This window comes from Vulpes lagopus, chromosome 23 (assembly GCF_018345385.1).
Source record: "Vulpes lagopus strain Blue_001 chromosome 23, ASM1834538v1, whole genome shotgun sequence".
NCBI classification, from domain to species: Eukaryota; Metazoa; Chordata; class Mammalia; order Carnivora; family Canidae; genus Vulpes; species Vulpes lagopus.
In genome coordinates this window covers 25,811,270-25,835,285 of record NC_054846.1, presented here as the reverse complement: position 1 = coordinate 25,835,285, position 24,016 = coordinate 25,811,270, and the positions used below count along the sequence as shown (strand labels likewise).

General features: G+C 40.2%; 1 protein-coding gene across 15 annotated transcripts in view; it reads right to left on the bottom strand.

Annotated features, from left to right (window-relative positions):
• Positions 1-24,016, bottom strand: part of ANKS1B (ankyrin repeat and sterile alpha motif domain containing 1B) — a 1,017,748-nt gene that overhangs the window by 290,289 nt on the left and 703,443 nt on the right. For all 15 annotated transcript variants that reach the window (XM_041737915.1, XM_041737908.1, XM_041737909.1 and 12 more), the window contains one exon: positions 19,503-19,601. In XM_041737915.1, coding sequence (XP_041593849.1) covers positions 19,503-19,601 — 99 coding nt within the window. The remainder of the gene's footprint in view (positions 1-19,502; positions 19,602-24,016) is intronic.

Genomic DNA, 24,016 nt, shown 5'->3' with positions numbered 1-24,016 from the left:
TTATAGCATGAGAGGCACAGTTGGACTAACTCTGGGGTTAATAATCTTTGCATTACAGTTGTGAGGGTCCACAAGCCACCTGGCTTGAACTTGGTGACAGCTGGACCCTTGCATGTCAAGTGCTGGCAAAGGGCTCAGGTGGGCAGGGCAGCTGTCCCCGGATTCACACATACAGACCTGACTATCATTTATGTAGACGTGCTGGGGGGGCCACAGTCCCGATGTACCGGGCTCGGTGACTTCAACCCGCCTGTGAAGCTGCAATGGACTGTGGCTTCTCTTTTCCCACCTGGGTATACTCTCGTACTCTCATGCTCCCTCCCAGGACTTTTGAAATACAGACAGCTGCTACCATCGGGTGCCCCTCTAGTCCTGCTCCTTGCTCTGCCCTCCTCTGCTCTGGCCTGCAGCTACCCAGGACTCGGACTGACGGCAGCTCTGAAAATAAACCAGGACAAGCAGTGCTAGCAGGCAGTGTGCTGCCAAGTCCAAATGCAGGTCCGTTGAGTCGCGGGAGGATCAGATCTCCTATAGGCTTTGAGACCTGGGCTTAGACATCATGGTGCTGTTTCATCAGTGGCTCTTCAAAGGCTGACTGAGCATGAAAGAGGAAGGCAGATCCACTGACCATGGGGCCCCGGAAAAAAGTCTACCCGTCACCATCTAAGTGCTATTGTAGTGCAGCTTGGCCGGAGAGACACGTCTGTGGAATGGATAGGGCTATTAATGATAAGAATGTTACCTTACAATCACACGACCCTTTGAAGATCCCAAAATGATCCCACGTGCATCACCTCATTGGTGAGGGGTTTTGGGTGATCTTTGGGAAAATACCCTTCATGAAGTCTGAGACTGGATTCCCTGTGTAATGAGATTTCTTCTGTGGGAATTTAAGGATTAATACACTGAGACAGTTGTTTGGAAACGAGGTGTGATAGGTCTCTGGTTGTACCTATGCAGGAGGCAAGGGAGACATGGGACATGTGCAGATCTGTCGCTCAAGGTCCCTTTGTTTGGATCATACTCTGTCATGGATACAGTTTCTATAGGAGAATCAGGAGAAATGTGAACCCTCAGAGCCTTGTAGGCAGATTGTAGTTGGATGTCATTATGGACCTAAAATTGCAGATAATAGTTAACATCTGTATTTTTTTCCTGTCATCGACCGAACCTTCCCAACATGGCATCTCTTGAGTGTTCAGACACTGGAGACTCCCAGCTTTAGGTATAGGGCAGGAGCAGTGAAGGATTAATATCTGGATATTACTCTGCACTGCATTTTGGAGGAATGAAGGTCAAGTGCTTTGGACCGAGCACTGTCCCATGATGCTCTGTGATTTCTATTTCAATAAGTAAAAGAAACAAACTGAAGTCCAGCCTAGAGAGGCCCTGACATCTCCCTTATTTTGACAAGGCTTAACTCCTGGAGTAACCTGGAAGGGAAGCAATGGACATGAAAGTGTGCATAAACGAGAAGTGTTTTCAAGACACAAGGGTGATCAACTTCCGGAAGCACACAATAGTAGGCTGGTGAACGAAGTAGAAGCGGTAGCCAGGCCAGTCCAGCCTCCAGCCATCGGGGTTCTGGGGCACCCCTTTTGATCAAAGGCACTAGACTGACGACAAGTTAAATGAGCAAAGCTGCCCAAACAGACAAACTCTATAAATCAAGGTTGGGTGTGTGTGTGAGGGGAAGACAACAACAGAGACAACTATGCAACGATCTCTTTATCACTTTGCAGGTAGTATGCGTGGACTGGGAGTCAGACACGGTCTTCTCTGCCTCATCTCTATGCACATGCAGAGTAACTGCTCTCAGCAGCATCCCTGAGAACCTGGCAGTTATCTGCCAGAGAAGACTTGCAGGGTAATGGTGAGGAGATCAATAGAACCACTACTCAGTAATCAAACATGGTCACTGGAGTTGAATGGTATTATTGAATGATTTTATCATACTTCACTCTGAAGTTTTTGGTAAGACATTTTTTTTTAATTCAGTAAAAGAATATGTTTTTACCACCTTTTCATTTTTAAAATCCTTGTTGCGATAATGCTGACCCTAGATCCTTTTGTTAAATGTCACTATTTATTTTGATGTAGTTCATTGCAGCAAAGCTCTTTTACAAAACAAAAGCTCAGATTAAAGATGAAGGGGATTTACTGCAACTAGAATAAACTGCTGAACAATGCTTACCATCATTCACATTTTCAACCTCTGCCAGTGATGTGAATTATATTTAGTAAAAAATACAGGATCACTTTTTTCCCCCACTGACGGTACATATCTTCTGACATTCACGTAGATATTCAATGGTTATGAAGCACACTGCTTTGCTCTTAAAACAGAAATTTTAAATGCTACTATCAGTCAGGAAAATTGTTTGCATGTTATTAGTCTCAACAGCTACAACAAAATTCCCCAAACTTGAGTCTTCAGAAAATAATGAATGTTCTGAATGCCAATTCTATATATTTGATATTTAAAAACCATGTCTTTTCTCAGAGCCTCCAGGCATGTGCATAATAACATCACCCACAGAAGTACTTCAAACAGATAAATGTACCATAAACCCAAAGTTAGCAGTATACAAATGAGTGACTTATGTTCTGACTGGGTAGGGAAGACAAAGGACGTCATTCACATGGTGGCCAAAAATCAGTATAGGAATTACAGAATTGGGGACCTGCCACACATTTATCCATCCATCATCTATCCATCCATCCACTCATCTACTCATTCATTTATTCACTCAGATACCTATAGCATGCCTACTATATTCTAGGTAGTGTTCTGTATGCAGCAGTCAACAAAACATGTAAAAGCGCCAGTCCTTGTGGAGCTTACCTTCTAGTGGGAGAGACAAAGAATTGTTAACATGCATAATAAATAAGGAAATTATGCCCGTAATTGATGTGTTGTGATGTGCAGAATAAACAGGGTGGTTAGGGGAAGCTTCATTCAGAAGGCAAGATTTGAACAGAGATTTAAGGATGGTAAAATGGCTGGGGGAGAGGATTCCAGGTAAAGGGGCCAGGGAAGGCAAAGGCCCTCAGGAAGGAGTGAGATTGGTGTCTGTTCAAGGAATAGAAGGAAACCAAGGGGATTACAGCAGCGTGTGCAGGATGAGAATAGTGGGAAGCAGGTCAGAGAGGTACTTAGGGGACAGAGAAAGTGAAGCTCTGAAGCCTTGGAAGGCTTTGGCTTTCATTTGGAGAGAAACAGGGAGCCAGTGCCAGATGTGAGCTAAAGTGTGACATGGTTTAGCTCACATTTCAGTGGAGACGCTGGCTGCTGTGTTGAGAGTAGTTTATAGTGAGGCAGGAATAGGAGGAGGAAGACCTACTCAGAGGCTGTGTAAGTAATCCAGGAGAGAGAGAGAGGCTAATGGGTTGGACAGGCTGTGGGAGCAGAGGTGGTAGGTGGTCAGATTGTGGATAATTCTCTGTAACACAAAATAAAATGTTCCTTGTTCTCCATGAAGGCAAGAGAAACAAAAGCAAAAATGAACTATTGCGACTTCATCAAGAGAAGAAGCTTTTGCACAGCAAAAGAAACAGCAAAACTAAAAGACAACCCTCAGAATGGGAGAAGATATTTGCAAATGACGTATCAGATAAAGGACTAGTATCCAAGATCTATAAAGAACTTATTAAACTCAACAGCAAAGAAACAAACAATCCAATCATGAAATGGGCAAAAGACATGAACAGAAATCTCACAGAGGAAGACACAGACATGGCCAACATGCACATGAGAAAATGATCCGCATCACTGGCCATCAGGGAAATACAAATCAAAACCACAATGAGATACCACCTCACACCAGTGAGAATGGGGAAAATTAACAAGACAGGAAACAACAAATGTTGGAGAGGATGCGGAGAAAGGGAAACCCTCTGGCACTGTTGGTGGGAATGTGAACTGGTGCAGCCACTTCAGAAAACTGTGTGGAGGTTCCTCAAAGAGTTAAAAATAGACCTGCCCTACGACCCAGCAATTGCACTGCTGGGGATTTACCCCAAAGATACAGATGCAGTGAAACGTTGGGACACCTGCACCCCAATGTTTATAGCAGCAATGTCCACAATAGCCAAACTGTGGAAGGAGCCTCGGTGTCCATCGACAGATGAATGGATAAAGAAGATTTGGCTTATGTATACAATGGAATATTACTCAGCCATTAGAAATGACAAATACCCACCATTTGCTTCGACGTGGATGGAACTGGAGGGTATTATGCTGAGTGAAATAAGTCAATCGGAGAAGGACAAACATTATGTGGTCTCATTCATTTGGAGAATATAAAAAATTGTGAAAGGGAATAAAGGGGAAAGGAGAGAAAATGAGTGGGAAATATCAGAGAGGGAGACAGAACATGAGAGACTCCTAACTCTGGGAAACGAACAAGGGGTGGTGGGAAGGGAGGTGGGCGGGAGGTGGGGGTGACGGGGTGACGGGCACTGAGGGGGGCACTTGATGGGATGAGCACTGGGTGTTATGCTATACGTTGGCAAATTGAACTCCAATAAAAAATAAATTAATTAAAAAAAGAAGAAGAAAAATGTTCCTTGTTCTCTAACAGACCACGAGTCTGTCAGCTTGATGGCTAGCTGTGTGGCATGAGTTTCAGCTTGAAGAGAACCATGTCCACCTGTCATGTGTGGAAATGTATGGACAACTGCAAGTTTGGTCTTGAATGGGTCTGCTTTTAAGGAGGAACCCAGAGTCCTCAAAAGACTCTTCTGCTCAGAGAAGGCAGCCAATGCACATGTAATCGATTCATAGGACCATAGGCAAGTGTCATAGGGAAATGTGTGACTCTGGATGGATTTCAGGATCTGGCACTCTGACTAGGCCCTGGCCTGGCTCCCAGGGATCACTCTGAAGGAGAAGAAGAAGCTTCAATAAAAAAAAGTTGCATCATGAAACATTTTGGGGACATTGGGAATAAAAGAAGTCAGCATAACTGGCACCAGCAGCTTCATCAACAAGCAGAGATGGTGCTATGTTTTAGACACCGGTGCCCTCAATGTTGGGCACCCACGCTCGGTGATGGTGCCCATATTGGCAGGCTCCAGTGGCACTGGCGGAACATTCAGTTGGCACTGGTTAAAGTGCTTATGATGGGGACATACTGGGAGTTGTGGCCAGCAGCTCAAACATCAGTACCTATGACACGCTGGGCACCTGCAGCTATGAAACAGGCTTTGGCAGTCATTTATAGCAGATTTGGCACCCTCTGTGGCTATTCACAGCTCTGGGAGCACTTTTGGTAAAGTCCTGGTGGCACCGTTCCAAGCTCTGGTGATAAGCTAGAGCAAGAGAGGCAGAAAAGAGCAGATGTCATGCAGTCAGTGAGTGGTCTGGTTAATGGTGCACAGGGCGGAGGGGAGGGGGTGGTGCGAGACACAGGAGGCATTTCAGCAAGGTCTAGAACACACAGAGAAGTGTGACCCTGTTTTGAAACCCTGGCCAGGGTTGCTGAGAACCCCTTCTACATTTGTAGTGAGCAAATAATCTGAGAACTATTTCACTACCATTAGATTGAGAACAGCAGTCACAATAAACAGTGTCTTGGTCCATGTAAAAATGTTTCTAGACTCATAATCTTAGATTGATTTTTTGGGGGTCAGTTCAGAATTTTTAATTACCCCAGACACTGGAGTGACTTAGAATTTTCACCTGTAGTCAGGTGAATCCTCAGTAGAGAGTCAGCTCTGAACAACAGGGTTAGTACATATTATTTATTTAATTCAACAAGAGTTTTTATGCACAGAATATATATGTCGCATCACCCTAGGAATTATCAAGATATAAAAGGGACTAAGGTTCCCTTCCTTCCAGGAATATGTAATCTCCTTGAGTATATACTTAAATATAAGAAAATAATTAAGTGCCAATGTTTTTATAAGCTCCAGAAAAGAAAACAAACTTGAGTGGATTGGAGAAATTTGGGGAGATTCCATAGATTCCAAACTCTTCCATAGTTTCTCTTAGTTACTATATGGGGAAGGAAGTGAATCTCTCTCCTCTCTCCTCTCTCCTCTCTCCTCTCTCCTCTCTCCTCTCTCTCTCTCTTTCTTCCTCTCTAGGAAAGTGAGGGCACATGGCACAAGAGATGGAGAGAGAGATAGAAATAGAAAGATAGACAGAGAGACAAAGAGGCCATGAGAGACAGAGAATGGATGAGCAAGGGCATCTATTTCTCCTTACTGTCTCTAGACCTAACAAGAACACAGGCAGCGTCCTCTGTCTGGAGTGGCTCCTTCAATGCTCTATTTAGCTAAAAATACTTACTAATTCTTTGAGATTCAGCTCAAGCATCCTCTACCTACCCAGAACACCTTGCTTGACTCTAATATACTTAGCTTTCCCTCTTCCCTAAGCAGTTTTTTTTTTTCCCCACAGAGTAGTTTAGTCTTTGACATGTTTGCCTGTGTCCCAAGGTAGGTAGAACTCCTTGAGGCAGGGACCAAATGTTATCCAGCTTTGCATCTTCATCTCTGATGCTAGCATAGGGCCAAAATGAACTGACTGATTGAATGGATGCATGAATCATATATTCACTGATAGGCATCTGGGCACATGGGTGTTTGCAGACATCACGTGTCTGGAGTTGCCCTATCCCTCCCTCCTCTGGTTCCAATCCTACTGGGGAAGTGAAACTCTCGGGATGTAAGGTCAATTGTTACTTTGCATCTACATCAGTAGCACTTAGAAAAGTGAAAAGTGCTCTGTCAAAAGTGGACACCAGCAATGATTATAGATGATGATGTGATTGAGTCCCAGGGGTGAAAGGCAGGGAAGTCAATCTCCTCTACATCTATGCAATAATCTCTTGTACATTTGTGGAGAAAATCTCACATTCAAATATTTCTACAACATATTTGTCTCTTAGTGTTAGAAAATTGTACATATGACCCTTTCCCAACAAGCAGTGGCTCCTAAGTAAAGAAGGACTTGAGGAGTTAAAACTGATGGTGCATGTGCTTCATAGATTATAAACTTAAAGATCACCTAAACTATATCTAGTTAGCACTATGCCATCACAGATTTGTAGAACAAATAAATCTAAGATGTATTTTCTCTGCAAGACATGAAGGAAGGAATCTGGCAGTTTACTGAATGCTCATTTTCTCTGGTAAGAGCAGAAGTTACCTGTTAACTTAAAAAGAAAACAAAAAAAGGCTGAACTTCTTATTAAAACAGAAGATGCTAGGTCTGTAGAAGACAATGACAATAGCCAGTCATTTGTCCAAAGGGGGAGCCACAGACCAGAGACACGTGATGCTCTGGTGATAGGGGCAGCAGAGGAAAGCACCTGAGAGAACAGACTCTGGAGCCAGGCCACCTGGTTCCAATTCAGACTCAGCCATTTACTAACTCTGGGACCTTAGGAATGTTACTTTCTGTGCCTCAGTTTCTTCATCTGTGAGGAGAGAGTTAATTAATTTTAAGATTTAAATGAGTTAATGTGGAGTTAACCTAATAACACCTACAATGGTGCATGGCATGCAGAAGATTTCTCTTTAAGTGTGGGCTGTTTCACATAGGTGTTTGTCTAAAGTATGTCTCTGAAAATGCTCAGGAACACCATGTGGATTCTTGGGCAGTTCTCCTGTCTTCACGATGGGTCTACAAATCAACCATCAGATTAGAACCCAAAATCAAAAGACAGAAATCTAAAATCTCATTAATTGCCGACAAAGAAAATTATCACAGGGAAATACCAGGTAATGAAAGAATGCTTAGCTTAGGGTAGGAGAGTATGAATTCTGTTGCTAGTGTAGTCCACTCCATGAAGCTGTACGTACCTGCTAGGGTTCTAAGTATTTGACTTACTATAGGTCGAAGGGCAAAGTGATGGATGAAATCCATAGCTGGATTAATGGCATGGGCTGTATTTCAGAGGATGGTTGTCACAAATGACAAACAAATGGCATAGCTATCCACCTGAACAAGTGAGCAAATGTTCTGGGTTGCTTTCTTCTCAGAGTACCATTAGCAATCTTGACAGTCCCCTCAGCAGTTTTTAAGGTGCATAGAAATGGCTTTTCCATTCACCTGCCTCTTCCTTCGGGAACCCACTCCTGATTTCCTGTACATAAGAGACCTTCCCTTACATTTAACATCCAAAGCTTGCTTTTAAAAAAAATTATTATTATAATTTTTTACTTTTTTTTAAATTTTTTACTTTTATTTTTATTTTTTTTTTTAAATTTTTATTTATTTATGATAGTCACACACACACACACACAGAGAGAGAGAGAGAGAGAGAGAGAGGCAGAGACATAGGCAGAGGGAGAAGCAGGCTCCATGCACCGGGAGCCCGATGTGGGATTCGATCCCGGGTCTCCAGGATCGCGCCCTGGGCCAAAGGCAGGCGCCAAACCGCTGCGCCACCCAGGGGTCCCAATTTTTTACTTTTATTATAGCTCATTCATGCTCTGCTTTGTAGAATCGCGTGGGTTTTGGTTCAACCTCCTTTGCTAGAGTATAATCTCTTTGAAGGCAGATACTGTGTAATTTCATCCTTTTTTCTCCTTGTATTGTGCCTGAAACGTACATAGATGCTCAATGCATTTGTAGACATAAATTGAACAAGGCTTCTCACTTGAGCGCTATTGATAAAAAAAATGAGGGGATCCCTGGGTGGCGCAGCGGTTTGGCGCCTGCCTTTGGCCCAGGGCGCGATCCTGGAGACCCGGGATGGAATCCCACATCAGGCTCCCGGTGCATGGAGCCTGCTTCTCCCTCCACCTGTGTCTCTGTCTCTGTCTCTGTCTCTCTCTCTCTCTCTCTCTGTGACTATCATAAATTTAAAAAAAAAATGAGAAATAGAGCTAAATTATATTCAACTATTAAATTAGCGCTTAATTCAATTATATGGTAAAGGATGTGTGTGTGGGGAAATGGCTCATTCAAAATGGTGAATATGTCCTTTCTTTCCTTCTTTTCTTTCTTTCTTTCCTTGAGAGAGAGAGAAAAAGCATGCATGTGAGCAGGGGGAAAGGCAGAGGAAGAGAAACTCAAGCTGACTGCACTGAGCGTGGTGTCCCACCTGGGGCTTGATCCCATGACTCTGAGACCACGACCCCAACCAAATCAGAAGTTCAATGCCTGGGCAGCCCGGGGGGCTCAGAGGTTTAGCACCGCCTTCAGCCCAGGGTGTGATCCTGGAGACCCGGGATCGAGTCCCACATCGGGCTCCCTGCATGGAGACTGCTTCTCCCTCTGCCTGTGTCTCTGCCTGTCTCTCTCTCTCATGAATAAATAAATAAAATCTTAAAAAAAAATTTCAACGCCTGAGGAAGCCACCCAGGCACCCCAGATGTGTTCTTTTAGATGTCTCCTATTAATTTACATAGCTTTGCTTTTCTATGAAATCACAATGCCTTTAGCAATTTAATGGAACTGCACTGTCAGGGTCAGCCCATTCAGCTTCTTGGTTCACTCCTATGCCACTGTATGCCACATACCTTTATGGAGCCCTTGCTGTTCAAATGACTCCCCTGTCATTTGCCACTTAGTGTAGGGAACTGATTACATTACCCCTAAGGGATGCAGTCAGGATGCCCTCTCAGTATTATGTTTATTCATTTAATTTCTGAGATAGGGAGGTTATGATTTTAAACACCATTTCTTATAGGTCCTGATGGGTTAAACAGTAATCCTAAATGTGGTAAAAAAAAAAAAAAAATTAATTTAGTGGATAATGACCAGATTCAAAAGTTTGGCCCTCATCTTATCTAGAAAACAAATAATCTGTGCTGTGAGAAATCCATAAGCAAGAACGGAAAGCTCACTGTGCAACAGAGCCGTGGACATTTTATTTTTAGCCTTAGATTTATGTTAGGAAGTAGTCCATTTTGTTACTGTTAAGGTAAGAGCAATGTCCAGAATTCATTGAGTTTTGTTAATTTAATGAGCATTACTGAACAATTACAAGTGGTTATTCCTAGTATTAAGTTAGTGCTTCTAAACGCCAGGCACCTCTTAGGGACTTTTAAACTTGTAACTCACCATAACCTCACATGGCAGGCTCTATTACCATCTCCATCTCCTTGATGAGGAAACTGAGGACTACAGAGTTTAACAATCTGCCCACATGACACAAGTATTGGGTGGGTAAACTGGTATTAAATTAGGTTACATTAAAAGCTCAGGAGAGTTCATTTTTGCCAAATTCCAAGTTCTTTGAAGGTGCCTTACCTGGAGTGTTTAGCATAGTCATCTCAATATCCCCTCAGTATCCATATTGTGCTTTGAAATATAGTGTTTCGACAACACTGTGAGGTGGTAAAGAACCCCAGGTAAACTGCCTGGGTGGGAATCTTAGTGTGCCCACCCAGAATTAAAATTCGTACATCCTCTTCACTCTATTCCCTGTTTAATTAATTTTTCTATAGTGCTTATCATTACTTGAAACTACATATATTAATGTATATGTTCTTTTTGTCTTCACTCCCCACTTCTAGGATGTAAGCCGCAAGAGGACGGTGACCTGGTAGGTTTTGTTTCTTAACATCAAATCCTCAACACCTGGAAGAAGAGTAGCTGGCGTGCAGCAGGTATTTCATAATATATCTATTGAATGAATAAAAGGAGATTCCCTTGGCTTATTGTATATGTTTGGAATAGTAATTTATAATGGGATGAGGGAACCTCACTTTTTTCTTGGTTCACCTTCAATTAAAAAAAATTTTTAGTAAACATAAATATAGAACATATGATATGCCAGGCTCCATTTTAAGTACTTTACAAATACTGACTCATTGAAGTCTCACAACACCCCTATGAAGTAGGTAAAATCAAACCCAGGGAGTCTGGCCATGTTCCCAACCATGACACCATGCTGCTTCCTGGTTGATTCTTCTAAAAATGTCAACTCCATGGAGCTTAATGCTCTAAAGCTGTATCTTCATTCTCTCCTAGAAAGTGCCCTTCTCTCTTGCCCATCTTTCCATCCTTTATATCCAGATTAAAGAAGAAAAATAAATATTAATTCAGTTATTTTATTTTATTTTATTCTATTATACTTTTCCTTCTATGAAACAGCAAGGACTACTGTTAGTAAAGCTTTTCTAAAGCCACCTTCAAGGGTAAACAAGGGGTTTGACTCCCAGTGGCCACTGGACAACTGACATCATCAGTGTCTGCCTTTCTTCTTTTCTCTGTTTCCTTCCTACTTTTCTAGAGCTTTTGGATCTCTGGCACAATCCTTCCCTTCTAGCCTTGAAAAGAGAGTTTAGTGATGTATGGAGGTTACAGAAAGCCTAAAACTTAAAAAAAAAAAGGCCTGCTGATGTTACAAAACATTCTTTTTCTTACGTTTAATCATTTGGTACTTTCCTGTTCTTTTAGAGTTTCTCTCCCAAATACACAAGGATCCTCAGAGTCCTGGGTCTCTGATATAGCACAGAATTCACCTGGGAGGCAATTGTCATGAGCCCGGACACTTGGGATTTAGTTTCACTTCTGTTGCTAAGAAACAATCTGCCTCAGGGCAAGTCATTTAATATGACCTTGACTTGGTTTCCTCACATGTGACTCAGGAGAGATATTGAGCTGGCTGTTTTAAGGTCTTTTGAAGCTCTCAATTGTGATCTTCTTGGAAGAATTATGTAAAGAAGGGAAAGTACCCAAATATCAAAGTTCCTCTACTGTTCCTACTGATTGTGGTATTACTTCAAGCGAGCCATTGTTCTTTATTAAATGGGGGTGAACTCCTCAAAACTGAAGGATGACAGCTGCTGGAGATGGCAATAGATCAAAACCTATTTACTTGCAGAATTCCTCCCCTATTTCTCTATAAATATCGGGGAGGGGGGGATTATAGCTAAAAATGATATTTCAGCTCTCTGGTCTATATAATAAACTATTCCAAGTTAAATTCATTTAAAAGAAAACATTAAAAGGCCTTTCCCCTTTAGCTTAGAGAGAATGCAGCAGTCATCTTGGTTTCTGAAAATGCAGAAAAATCTTGAAAGAGAGCATTGGTAAGTATGTTGGAACCCCATTCCTCTCACACTCAGTGGTTCTTTGGATATCTATGCTGCCCAAACAGCTCTAGCTATTTTGTATTCTGTATGTCCTGGGCTTTGTGATTTCAGAGGGTGCAGGGAACTTTATAAACACCAGCCATTCCTTTTCCCAATGTACTCCTAAACAACAGACTAGTTATTGGTCTCCATGAGTAAATAGAAAGCATGAGGTATGGGCAAGAGGTCACTCTAGAAGAATGCAGGCTATCAGGGTTGCTAGGCTAAGAAATAATAGAAAAGATCTGAATGACTTGCTGTCACTTTAAGATTTATATACTAGAAATTACCTAAGTTTTTTACTTTAAGGTCAGTCTGTCTTTTTTCCCAATTCTCCAATGGCATCAACACTTCTCCTGAGAAATACGTAAGCTTTTACATTGACCTAACTTATCTAAGTGAGCATCTCTGCTTGTCGCAGAATCATAAGATATTTGCAGAACTGAATGGAACATGAAAGGACTCTCAGAACACCACAGTTTGTCTCATGGAAATAGAATACCCTATGCTTTCAGTTGGACGGTGGGTCCAACTGTGAATTAGCTTTATGTTAGGGCCCCTAATGCTAATGGCGCATGTATGTGTGTGGGATTTTGTTTAAGGGTACATCTTTAACCGGATGTTCATAGGGTTGTAGGTCACCTTTGGGTGGCACAAAATTTAAGATACCAGTTGGGAAAAACAAAGAAATACAAGTAAAAGAATGAGGGTAGATGGAGAATGAGTGATGGCATGGGAGAATGAAAAGTTACCCTGTCAAAAGTACCTTGAGAGCTTCTGAGCCTGCAGCCTACATTTTGTCATTGCCCTTCTGAAAAATAGCAGAAGAAACAGGAATGAGCTTCAATCATTTTTCTAAGTGACAGGGAAATAAAACTGAACCTTCTTTTCTAGACTTTTAAAGAAATTACATTCGTTAACACTCTCCCCCTAAAGCTTATACACATATTCATCAACCTCAAGACTAGAACTAATATACTTTTGAATTTTAAGGAACTCGAAAGAACTAATGTCTTTAAGGGCGTAGTTTTGGATAAGAAGCCAAACTGAGATAATGTCACATCCATAGTACTCTTTTTGAGCTCTGAAATAAATCTGTGATCCCATTGTAACAGCTATAACTTACTCTGGTACTTAGTGATTTGTTTTATTAAAAGAGTATTTGGAAACAAAAGTAGTATTTTTTTTGAAGGACAGGGTTTGTGTTCTCCAGTTTGCCACCATTTCTGCCACTCCATAATGTCTTGTTTTTAAAAGTGTTTGAGTTCTCAATCCTTGCCAGTTTCTCTCTACATCCCTGCTCACAAGCTTTTTTGGTCAACTGTTGCTTTTTTCTATTTGTTCTGATCAGGCTTAAGGTTACATGGCCCCTTTTACTTCTAGCTTTGGTTGTTTTTATTTTCAAAAAAAATTTAAAAGATGTATTTATTTATTTAAGGGAGGGGTTGCTACAGAGGGAGAGGAAGAGAGAGAATCCCAAGCAGACTCCACTGAGTGTGGGGCTTGATCTCATGACCCTGAGATCATGATCTGAGCTGAAATCAAGAGTTGGACAGTTAGCTGACCGGGGACCCTGGCGCCCCAGCTTTTGTTGTTTTTAAAAATATGTTTGCTAAGATCCTTAATGTCTTATCCTATAGACTTTGACCAACTCACTTTCCTAATATAGATGGAAATATGCTCCCTTTAGTTGTGAGGCACCAATGAAGAATGAACATGTTTTAAAAATGTATAATGTTTTATGGGATTGCTGATTTGTGTGCATCACTTATCAGTGGTGTTTAGATCGTGAAGTCTTTATGTGTAATTGACACATCTCCAGTGTCTCGAATTTGTGTATTGTGTCATATCATGCTATTTCACACCTAACTCTACAGACCAGAGACATGTGCCTCTTTTTTGAGTGGTGACTGCAAATGTGGCTTCTAAATCACCTAATGGTGCATAACATAGTCCCACGAGGATGGCCCATGGAAATCAAAGAAGCCTTTTTTGTTGTTACTGCTGATAGGTTATTCCACTTTAATCACAAATGTAGACATGGTAACTAGACTGTAAAGTGGACCATTATAAATGTATTTGTAGTGAGCAGAATTCTGAGCTGGTTCCCCAGTGATCCCACCTCTAGGTCTTTACTGTATCTGTAAAAACCTCCTCTTGTATGTGAACTTGATCTAGTGACTTGATTCTCATGAAGAGAATATGGCAAAAGGATGGTATGTTACCAAAGACTCTGACTTCCATTCCCCTAGCCCTTTCTTGACTTCTCACTTGCTGTGCTTTTGAAGCCAGATGCCTGTTGTGAGATACTATTTGGGGAGACCCACATGACAAGGAATTAAAGAAAGCCTTCAGCCAACAGCTGTGAAGCACTGAGGCCTCAGTCCAAAAACCCCTGAGGAACAGAAACCTGCCTACAACCGTGTGAGTGAGCTAGGCAGTGGGTCCTTCCCACTTGGGTCTTGAGTGACTATACCCTGTGAGAGACCCAGAACCAAGGACCCAGCTAAGCTGCTCCTGGATTCTCAGCCCACAGAAACTCTGAGATAATAGGTGCTGTTTTTATATGACACTAAGGTTTGGGGTAATTTATTATATAGCAATACATAACTAAAATAGAATCTTGTTTTTCTATTGGAATAACAGATAACTCTGTTTTTTGTTTTTGTTCCTAACCAAAATCTCAAACTGAGAATGGGAAAGGGGGTAATTTAATCCAACCAGAGTTGTTCAGAGTCATTCAGTGAAAAATAATTGAAAGTATGTAGCCCAACAAATCCTGATTAAATTGAACTGAAGTTAGAAATAATGAGCAGCTGAAATGTAAATGTTCATTACGCAGTAAAGTAGAAGTAGGCTAGCAATGATGAGCAAAACTGTGAATGCCAGAAACTGCATTCTGATGCAAGAGTCCTGTGATAAACAATGTTTCCTAGACATCAAATATAGTTGAGTTTTTAGGAACTCTAACATTTAACTGAGGAAATTGAGCAGGAAAGGAGAGCATCCAAGAGGTAAGAAGATAACCAGGTAATGAGGAAGCCAGAAGAAGACAATATTGACATCTGACATGAGTATAGGAACCTACTGAAGCTGAAGTGGGGTAAGGTGGAAAGGGGCATATGGACTTTCTTCCCTACTGGTTACTGGTTACTTAGTTACACTGCTTGTAACTAAGCAGTGCTAAGGTAGCAGAGGAACTAATTAGACCCAAGTAGGTCGGAGGATCAGTGGGAGCAAAGTAAAGGGGATAGCAAATATAAACCACTACTCAATAAATTCAAAGACAAAAAGCATAAAAATATTAGGAAAGGAAATATTGAAAAAGAAGTGAGCATGTGACCAAAAAAAAGCTAGTAGTGTGTCAAAATACATTTTCAATTCAGGAGGAGAGAGATTAAGAGAGCAGATGCAACAGGGGGTTTGACACAAGTCTTACAACGTTTTAAAATGAAAATGCTTTGAATTATGACTTCCAAATGCCATATTGTCAAAGGACAAAAGACATAATGCCTTTTTAAAGAGGATTATCCCAATACTTGGTCATATGGAATTCTCACCTGGAAAAAGGTAAATTATGTGTTGCACACAAGTAATAAGATTATTTCCCCAAGTCTAGGGGACAGAAAAAGTCCAATATGTTTGCAGTTTCTACCAGAGTAAGAAATAAGCCACCTTCTCACAAAGCGTTTGGTATGTTTCCTATCTTAAAAAGAGAAATGGGTGAAATTTGATCTTCAAAAGTTCTGGGAAACTTTTAGACCTCAGAAAAGACTGAACTGGGGTTAGTGAGGAAAGTGGATACTGGGTGAAAATGGGTATGGGTAATTTGAGCTTTGGTACTAAAGGTTGAGCATTACAAAAGACAGAGGGAAATAATGAGTGGAAGAGAGGAATTAAAGTGCTTACTGTTCAAACTATGACTATGCTTAGAACACATAGAATGTATTCCAGTGTCTGACACATCAAATTTATTTGAGAACATGCAGACCTTTGCATTGGTGAATATTTCGATATTAAAAAAGGGCATATTACAGGAAACCTATTCTTACCAAGGGAATAAACTTTCGTCTTTGAAACTTGAAACAACAAATACAAATAAAGCAAGAAAAACATGCTTTGAAGTGTGCTAACAGATCAAGATTGCATTTAGCAAACCACCTTTTCTCTGTTTAAGAACAATCTCAAGGATTCCAAAACACAATATGCTAATTAAAGGATTTCAGGTAGCAATCATGGGATATTTTCCATGACAGATGAAGAACACAGATATTTGGAAGACTAAAATTGCATAAACACAATAAAGAGACACTGTGTCCCTTTTGCAGCAGTGCAAAGTTAGAGTGAATGCAAATGAATGTGCTGGCAGTAAAATTACACTATTAACCATCTGAAGATTGGGCTCATTACCTAAGAAGGCAAAGCATCAATTTGTAGCATTATAACATTCTGTTTGTGCTGCTGAACACGTGTTTGGATGTTTTTATATATTCTCTACTCATTTGGGTGCATAGTAAGCACTTTCACATCAGCCTCTTGATAAAAGCTTAATTTTGTATTGTTTCTGTTATATTGTTTTCTTTAATGGGAATGATATTCTGTCTTAAAAATAAACACTCTGTTTATTCTCCAAATAACTCTGAGTTCAGGTTCTTCTATTTCTCATTATCAAATGGCATATGCATGATTACAGATATATCTTAAAACTGAGGCACTCTGATTTGGAAAAAGGTATATTTGAATCACGTGAGGAAAATACTCATTTCAGTCACTCATTCTTTCATTCTTTTAATGTGCATGTATTGAGCTAAGCACATTGGGAAGTTCAAGGATGGATGTGATACTGCCTCTGCCTTTAGGATGTTTCTAAGGCAGAAGTGGTAAGAGTATTATTAGTACCTTCAGAACAAGTAGCACTATCAAATCTCAGAGGAAAGAGACAGCAGTGGATTATTGCCTTCTACAAACATTTTTGGCTACCTGTAATGTGACTGGCCCTGCTCTGGGGGCTGCGTATATTGAAGGGAAGAAGACACTCAAGGTCCTTGAGCATATGGACCCTGCATCTTGGGGCAGATGGAAAATAAAAAAACAAACAAACACATAAATGATGTAACTTCAGGTAGCCCTAAGTGCCATAGAGAAACTAAAGTGGAGTGACATGAAGGACAGTGGGGATATGTGAGGAATGTGACTTTGAGGTCATGAAGGTTTTGGTGAGGAGATAGCAGCTGAGTAGAGATTTGATGATGTTTGGTGGGGAGAGGTGTATGAATATCTGAATACAAGGTTTTCCAGGCAGAGAGACCAGTGTGGGAAGGCCTTGAAGCAAAAATGAGCTTGGTATATTCTGGAACAGAAAGAAACCATATAACTAGAGTTTAGGAAAATGGGAGAGTGAGAGATGAGGTCTTAGGTGTCAGAAGAGGCCAGATCCTACTGACTTTTGTGGGCTATGATAAAGATTTTATTTTAAGTGAGAAGGGAATCCACTGGAGACTTTAAAAACGGTGTAGCATGATCTGATTTACATCTAAGAAGGCTCATTCTGGATGCTGTGTGGAAATTCAAATGTAGAATAATAAGAAGGTAACTAAGACAGAGATTAGGTATCTATGAATTACCCAAGCCAGAGAGAACCAAGGAGAGATTGACTCCAGTAGTCTAACCTAGAGATGATAGATTAAAACCCATGTGGTAGTCCAGTTAATGGTGGTTGGTTTGGACGAGGGTGAAAACTACCAAGGTGAGAGAAGTGGTAGCCTTTCAGGGAAAGTTTCACAAAAGAAGTGATGTGGAACTATTTGAATGAACTTTAAATGACAGGCAGGCTTGTGACAAGGGTAGTCACTTACTGATTTATGGAGTGCCTATCATGTGCTGCACACTGGGCTGGGTGTTGGGGGTGGAGCAATGGAGAAGTCCTTGCAGAGAATGAAGAGCAAACTTGCTGAGAAGTAATATTCTAAGATACAAAAATAGTGAGATAAATAGTACGCTTATGATAATTACTTCTGGAATTAGTTCTAAGGCCACTTTATTCTTTTCCTTTTACTGTAGAAAATTGCATGATCAAACTCCTTTGTATGCGTGACTCTCCTTGAATTTGCAAAAGTGTTAAGTTTCTATCAGTAGACACTCAGTTCACTGTCAGTTGGCAAATTTCATTACATCATTTTCTTAGAAACAGTGATTACTATTTATCTTTCTCATTCTGAGGAGAAATTACAGCCTCATTAGAAAGGAAAAGAGCAGAGGAGAATATAAAATATATGAGAAGCTCATATACCTAGATGCAAGTAGAACAGTTCATCTGTTTTCAGTCTTGCCCCCTGAATATTTTCCCAGCTGGTTGACCCTACTTCAACTTTCCCTTCTTCTCATTCCTATTGTATACTGCCTCCAAAATGGACTGGCCTAAAGCAGTCCAGTCATGTCTGTTCCCTAGTGCCTACAGAACAAATTCCAAATTCCTTGGCCTGACACAAACTGACCCTACCTACATTTTCTGCTTTATTTCTAACTATACTCTCTATACTCTAATTGTTTTAATCACACTGGACTTTTTTTTTCTCTCTTAAAAATTAATTTAAAAACCGTGGTGAAATAACAACGCATAAATATTGCCACCTTACACATTTTTAAGTGTATAATTTAGTGGCAAAGATTGAGGACATTCACACCGTTGTGCAAATCCCATTGCATCTTAAATCACACAGTATCACTATTCCCCTAATACTTTTGGCAATTTATATCTATATGATTTCTGCTAATCTCTGAAATGCTTTCCTTTTCCTTATCAGTTAAGGTCCTACATATCTTGAAGACCAGTGCTCAGGTCCTACCTCTCTTGCTTTAGGCTCCTATGAAATCTTATCTGGAAACAGAAGGTCAACTCTGTTGCTAGGTAACAGTGCTTAGAGTTAAAATGACATGTTGGTTGGCAAATTGCATCTAGATTGGGAGGATTTATACAAGAACTATAAATACCAGATGGGGATGTGATACTTTGGTCTTCCTTGAGTCATTAGACAGATTCCTTGCCCCTGGAGGCTAAGTCTATGGAGTTGTACAAGAGATACTGCCTCTCACAGGGCATCGGGCTTCTAATTCAGGAACATTCCCACACTCACCCAATACTGATCTTGTCTTCTTCTATCTCAGCTGTCACCTGAGGGGTCTGGCCTGATGTTTGTACCAATATAGGGACTCCCACTAAAGAGAAATCCTGAAGGTGCCCTGCTGGTCAGTGGTGTTTCTTGTATGACATCCTTCTTGTAACTAAAGCCAAGTTTGGCCCATAGTAGTCTTGTAAGTCTGAATGTTTCATTGAACCTAAGAAGAACTGCTTTTGGGAGTTGCATCAATAGGTAGAAATGTTGTCCTAAGTACTAATAGCCCTTTCACATCTGGACTGAAAATTGCTGTATATAGGACTAGGCTAAGAAAGCATTGCTTACCTTTGGAAGGAGCTGGATTGCCTGCAGAATTCTTTGTCTATGCCCAGAATTAAGGATTCCAATTTCCAACAAATCCTGATCTTCCATAACATTGCTTCCCTGAAACAAACCCAGAAATATTACCAGTTAAATCAGGCATTTTTATTACAGGTAAATAATGATTTATCTGATGCGGAGAAAAATAACCAACAAGTGAGTTGATTTTTAAAAACGAAAACAGAGTCATTCTCCTGTGAGGGTGAGAGCAAGTAGGAGGTGACTGAGCTGAAGGTCCTGGGAAAGCTTCCTTCACCTCAGAAATGCTCTCATGGTTCACTATTTATCTGCGTTGGGAATTCAAATTCTGTTCCCATAAAAATGTAAATGCTTCTAACAAGTGTTGCCATTTAGGGTCAACAGTGATCTACCTATATGTTGACATGTATGAATACATTTTTTCTTCCCCTAAAAACAGATTTTGAGAAGAGGACTGATTAAAAAATTGAAATATACTAAACTGGCTAAAAGTGGGAATTAATAATTAAACTTAAAACACTGAATGCCAGACATCTGATCAAGATATGGGGATACAACAATGAATAATTTCCAGGTCCCTGCCCACCACTGTCTGTATTCTTTTCAGTCCAGGGATGGAAACAGATTTTCAAAGGCAGTGAGAGTGCTATGAATGTGCTATGATGGTGACACATGCTTGGGAACCCTGAGGGGATGTGTTTTCAGTGGAGATGATGTCTGATCAGATACCTGAAGCATGATTAGGACTTAGCACTCAAAAGAGGAAAGGCACAAGGGAAATTACGTACAGTATCCTGTAGGTGAGAAAGAACATAGTACATTAGGAAGCACTGGGTTCTTGGATGAATTGGAGAGAAGAACAAAAGGTAAGGCTGGCAAGGTAAGCCAAAGTCAGACTATGCACACATTGTACCCCCGCTGGAGGAATTCAGACTTCATCCTGACCACAACAGGAAGCCACGGACAGATTTTAAGAACTGGAGTTACATATGATATTCCAAATTTAGAAAGATCGATTTAGTTTAGTTTTAGTTCAGTTTAGGGGCTGGGCCTCACAGTTTCCTTACCTATAAAATGACAAAGTTAAGCCACATGATCTCCAAGGACCAGTCTAGTCCTGAAATTCTCTGATTTCAATGATTTTTGTTTTAGGCCTCTGATTAATTTCTAATATGGAAATTTATAGATTGCTTAGTTTGTCCCTGAATTTTAGTCTTTTGTAGTTTGTAAGCTAGTTTTCATTTAAACTGAGGGGTCTATAGAGAAGTTCAGAATTCGGATCACTCCTTTTCTGGACAAATCAAACTATCTTATTAATGTGTAACAAAAACACTTATGAGTAGAAATTACAGAAGACTTATTTATGGAGAGAAATGGGTATAGACAGATATTTAAAGCAAGAGAACAGATTGGAAAGGGCAATCCTGGGAGCATGAAGACCATTAGGAGCTACTGCAGTTGTTTGAGACACAATGTGGGCTTAGACTGAGGTAGTGGTGGGAGATAGAAAGATACGGGTGGGCTTGAAACTATCAAGGAGTTTGACTCAGTGAGTGAATACATGGAATTATGGAGAAATGCAGAAAGTACATTAGTTCTGGGCTTGGGCAATGGGGGTGAAGCATAATGCCTTCTCCTGAGATAATAAAGGAGGATGGGCAAGTCTAGTGTGGTACGAAGGGAGACTAGTATCTTTCCCTGTATAGGGGCAGAATAGATGGATGTAAACAATTTAATATCAGACTACATTATAAATGGATAATTGATTATTTCTAGAAAGATTAAGGCCATAAGAATGGTCCCATAGCTAGAGATTTAAAATGGGCCTTCACTGGACAAAAACATGCCACCTACTCAAGATATCATTCCTATGCTTAAGCTACCCTGGCCTTCTCAGAGGAGGGAGAATGATCCAGGTATATAGCAGCATGATAATGAAATGCCTAATGAAAAACAAATAAAGCCAGTCTTGGCAAAATGCCATGGGAAACATTGCCCTCAAGAAATTACTCTGTGCACACAATAGAGCATGGCTAAGAATATAAATGGCTTCATTTTGAGAAAGCGTTATTATTTTCAGCAATGGACCAGTATGTCATGAGTAGGATTTATGAGACCATTATCTATTTGACTTTTAGTCTTAAAAGGGTTTCCAGAAGGAGTTAAAAGGGTCTTGAGAAATAAAAACAGAAAATAAAAAACAGGAAACAAAACACTTTGTCCATCTATGTGTTAGACCATTACCAGGTTTTCCATGGGCTAAATTAGCAGCCCACAACATCAGCTCACACACATTCTTTGGTGTGTCTGTGTTTGTCTTCTGCTTCAGTAATTATGGAGACCTACTATCTATAGGTAATCCTGAAAATTGTATTTCAGTGTTTGAATACTGAAATGATATGAAGAATTAAATCCTTAAAACCACGGTTCTTCCTCTCCACTGCCAACATACCGTCTTCTCTACCTTCAGGAGGAAGAACCTTTTTGAGAAATTGTAAGGAAGTTAGATATCTTCTCTTTGGGTCAAATTTCCTAGCATATGGAATAATTACCAAACACTTTTGGAAAATGAGTGAAAATTTGGGAAGCCCGGTGCAAATGGTGAGAATGTGCCCAAGGGGAAATGGTACTAATTGTGGAAATGTAAAGAAAAGGATTCACTGTCCCCAATGAGGCATGCTGTGAGAAATTTTCTATTTTCTCTCTTATTGCAATATATAGAGATTACCAAAAATATCCTGGTGCATCATCTAGCAAGTCTTTTTTTGAACCACCACCAGGCTTGGAGTCTAAAGATCTGGGTCCGAATCTTGTTTGAGTAAACTTAGCTAAGTCATATATTATTTCTAGGTCTCATGGTCTTCACCCATAAAATGCAGTTCAATGAATACTCATTCAGTTCTAAGATGCTATGATTTCAGTCATGTCTAACTTTTGATTAGTATCCTTATATGTAAATATAGATTGTATAATTTGTAGTTGCATTTACATTTACATTGCAATTATATCTTAAGTGTTTCAGAACTTGCAATCTAAAGTTAGCTTTAAGGAGTATGGTTGACACTTGAACAACACGGGTTTGAATTGCGGGATCTACTTAAACTTTGTGGGTTTTTTTTTTTCAATAAATACAGTACAGTACTGCAAATCTATTTTCTTTTACTTGTGACTTTCTTAATAACATTTTCTTTTCTCTTGTTTATTTTATTGTAAGAATACAGTATATCATATATATAACATATGAAATATGTGTTAATGGACTGTTTATGCTATTAATAAGGCTTCCTGTCAATAGTATGCTATTAGTGGTTAAATTTTGGGGGAGAAAAGTATAGCAGATTTCTGGCTGCATGGGGCAGTGGGGGTAAGGAGGGGGCTCAGCACCTTCAAGGGTCAACTGAGAAATTACAGAGAAACACAAGAATGTACTTTTTTTTTTGGACAAATAAATCTCAGTACTCAGGTAGGAACTTACAGCATTTCTTATTAAAAGAATACTTTCATTCTGTAATATCATGAATTCTTGCAGCTTTTCAGAGAAAAATCAAATATTTCAAATCTTACAACTAACCATTTCATTTGCACTTGGGTAACAGATGTGCCATCAAAGACAATAAACATTTCCATTCTTCCTGGGGAGCTGGAATTTATTCTCCTGTTATGACTTGCCTTCACTAAATGTTAGAAAATCTCAGTTTATCCTTTCTCCCCCCTCCCGCCCCCCCATAAAAGCTAAATGTAAACTTTAGCTTTCTCCCTCCTCCATTCATTTTCCACGTGACTGGCAGATCAAGGGTTTCTGAGGTAGAGCTCCATTATGTGTGTCTTCTGCTGAATCAACGACCACGCTGCACACTCTACCTCCTCATCCCCAGTATGTATGCTTTGTCTTCGTCCTCATCGCCCATTTACTCCTCAAGCCATCAAAACAAGTTTTTACACCCACTAACCCCATAGAGTTTCTCTTCCAAATGTTGAGAAGGACTTCTCAATTGCCGTATCTAGTTGATTCTTTTCAAACTGGATTTCAAAAATGCGTTAGCCACATGTGGCTGGTGTGCTGGACAGCATGAATAGAGAGTATTTCTGCCATCAGAGAAAATCCTATTAGACTGTACTTCTTCACAATAAAAGACATTGAAACTGTAGTTGAATCACACAGATAGGGCAAAAATGTGGACTGACAGGGAATCAGAATAGGGAGTCAGAAATACTCATGAGTCATCTTTAGGATATAATTGATGTGTTTCTTAGTCAAAGTTCATGAACATAAAATTGAGGAAGTTTAGAAATTTTCTTCTAATTTTTCAGTCATTAAGACAAACTAGTAGCAGTTCTGTTTTTATTAGCATTTCTTTCTTATAGGCCTAGAAATCTATGCTACCAAAAGAACAGATCAAATCAAGGAGTAATTTGTTATTTTCTTGCACACTGCCAGGCACATTGCACAAGGCAGTTAGGGAATAATAAGCAGTAGGCAAAGTTGCTTAGTTAATGAC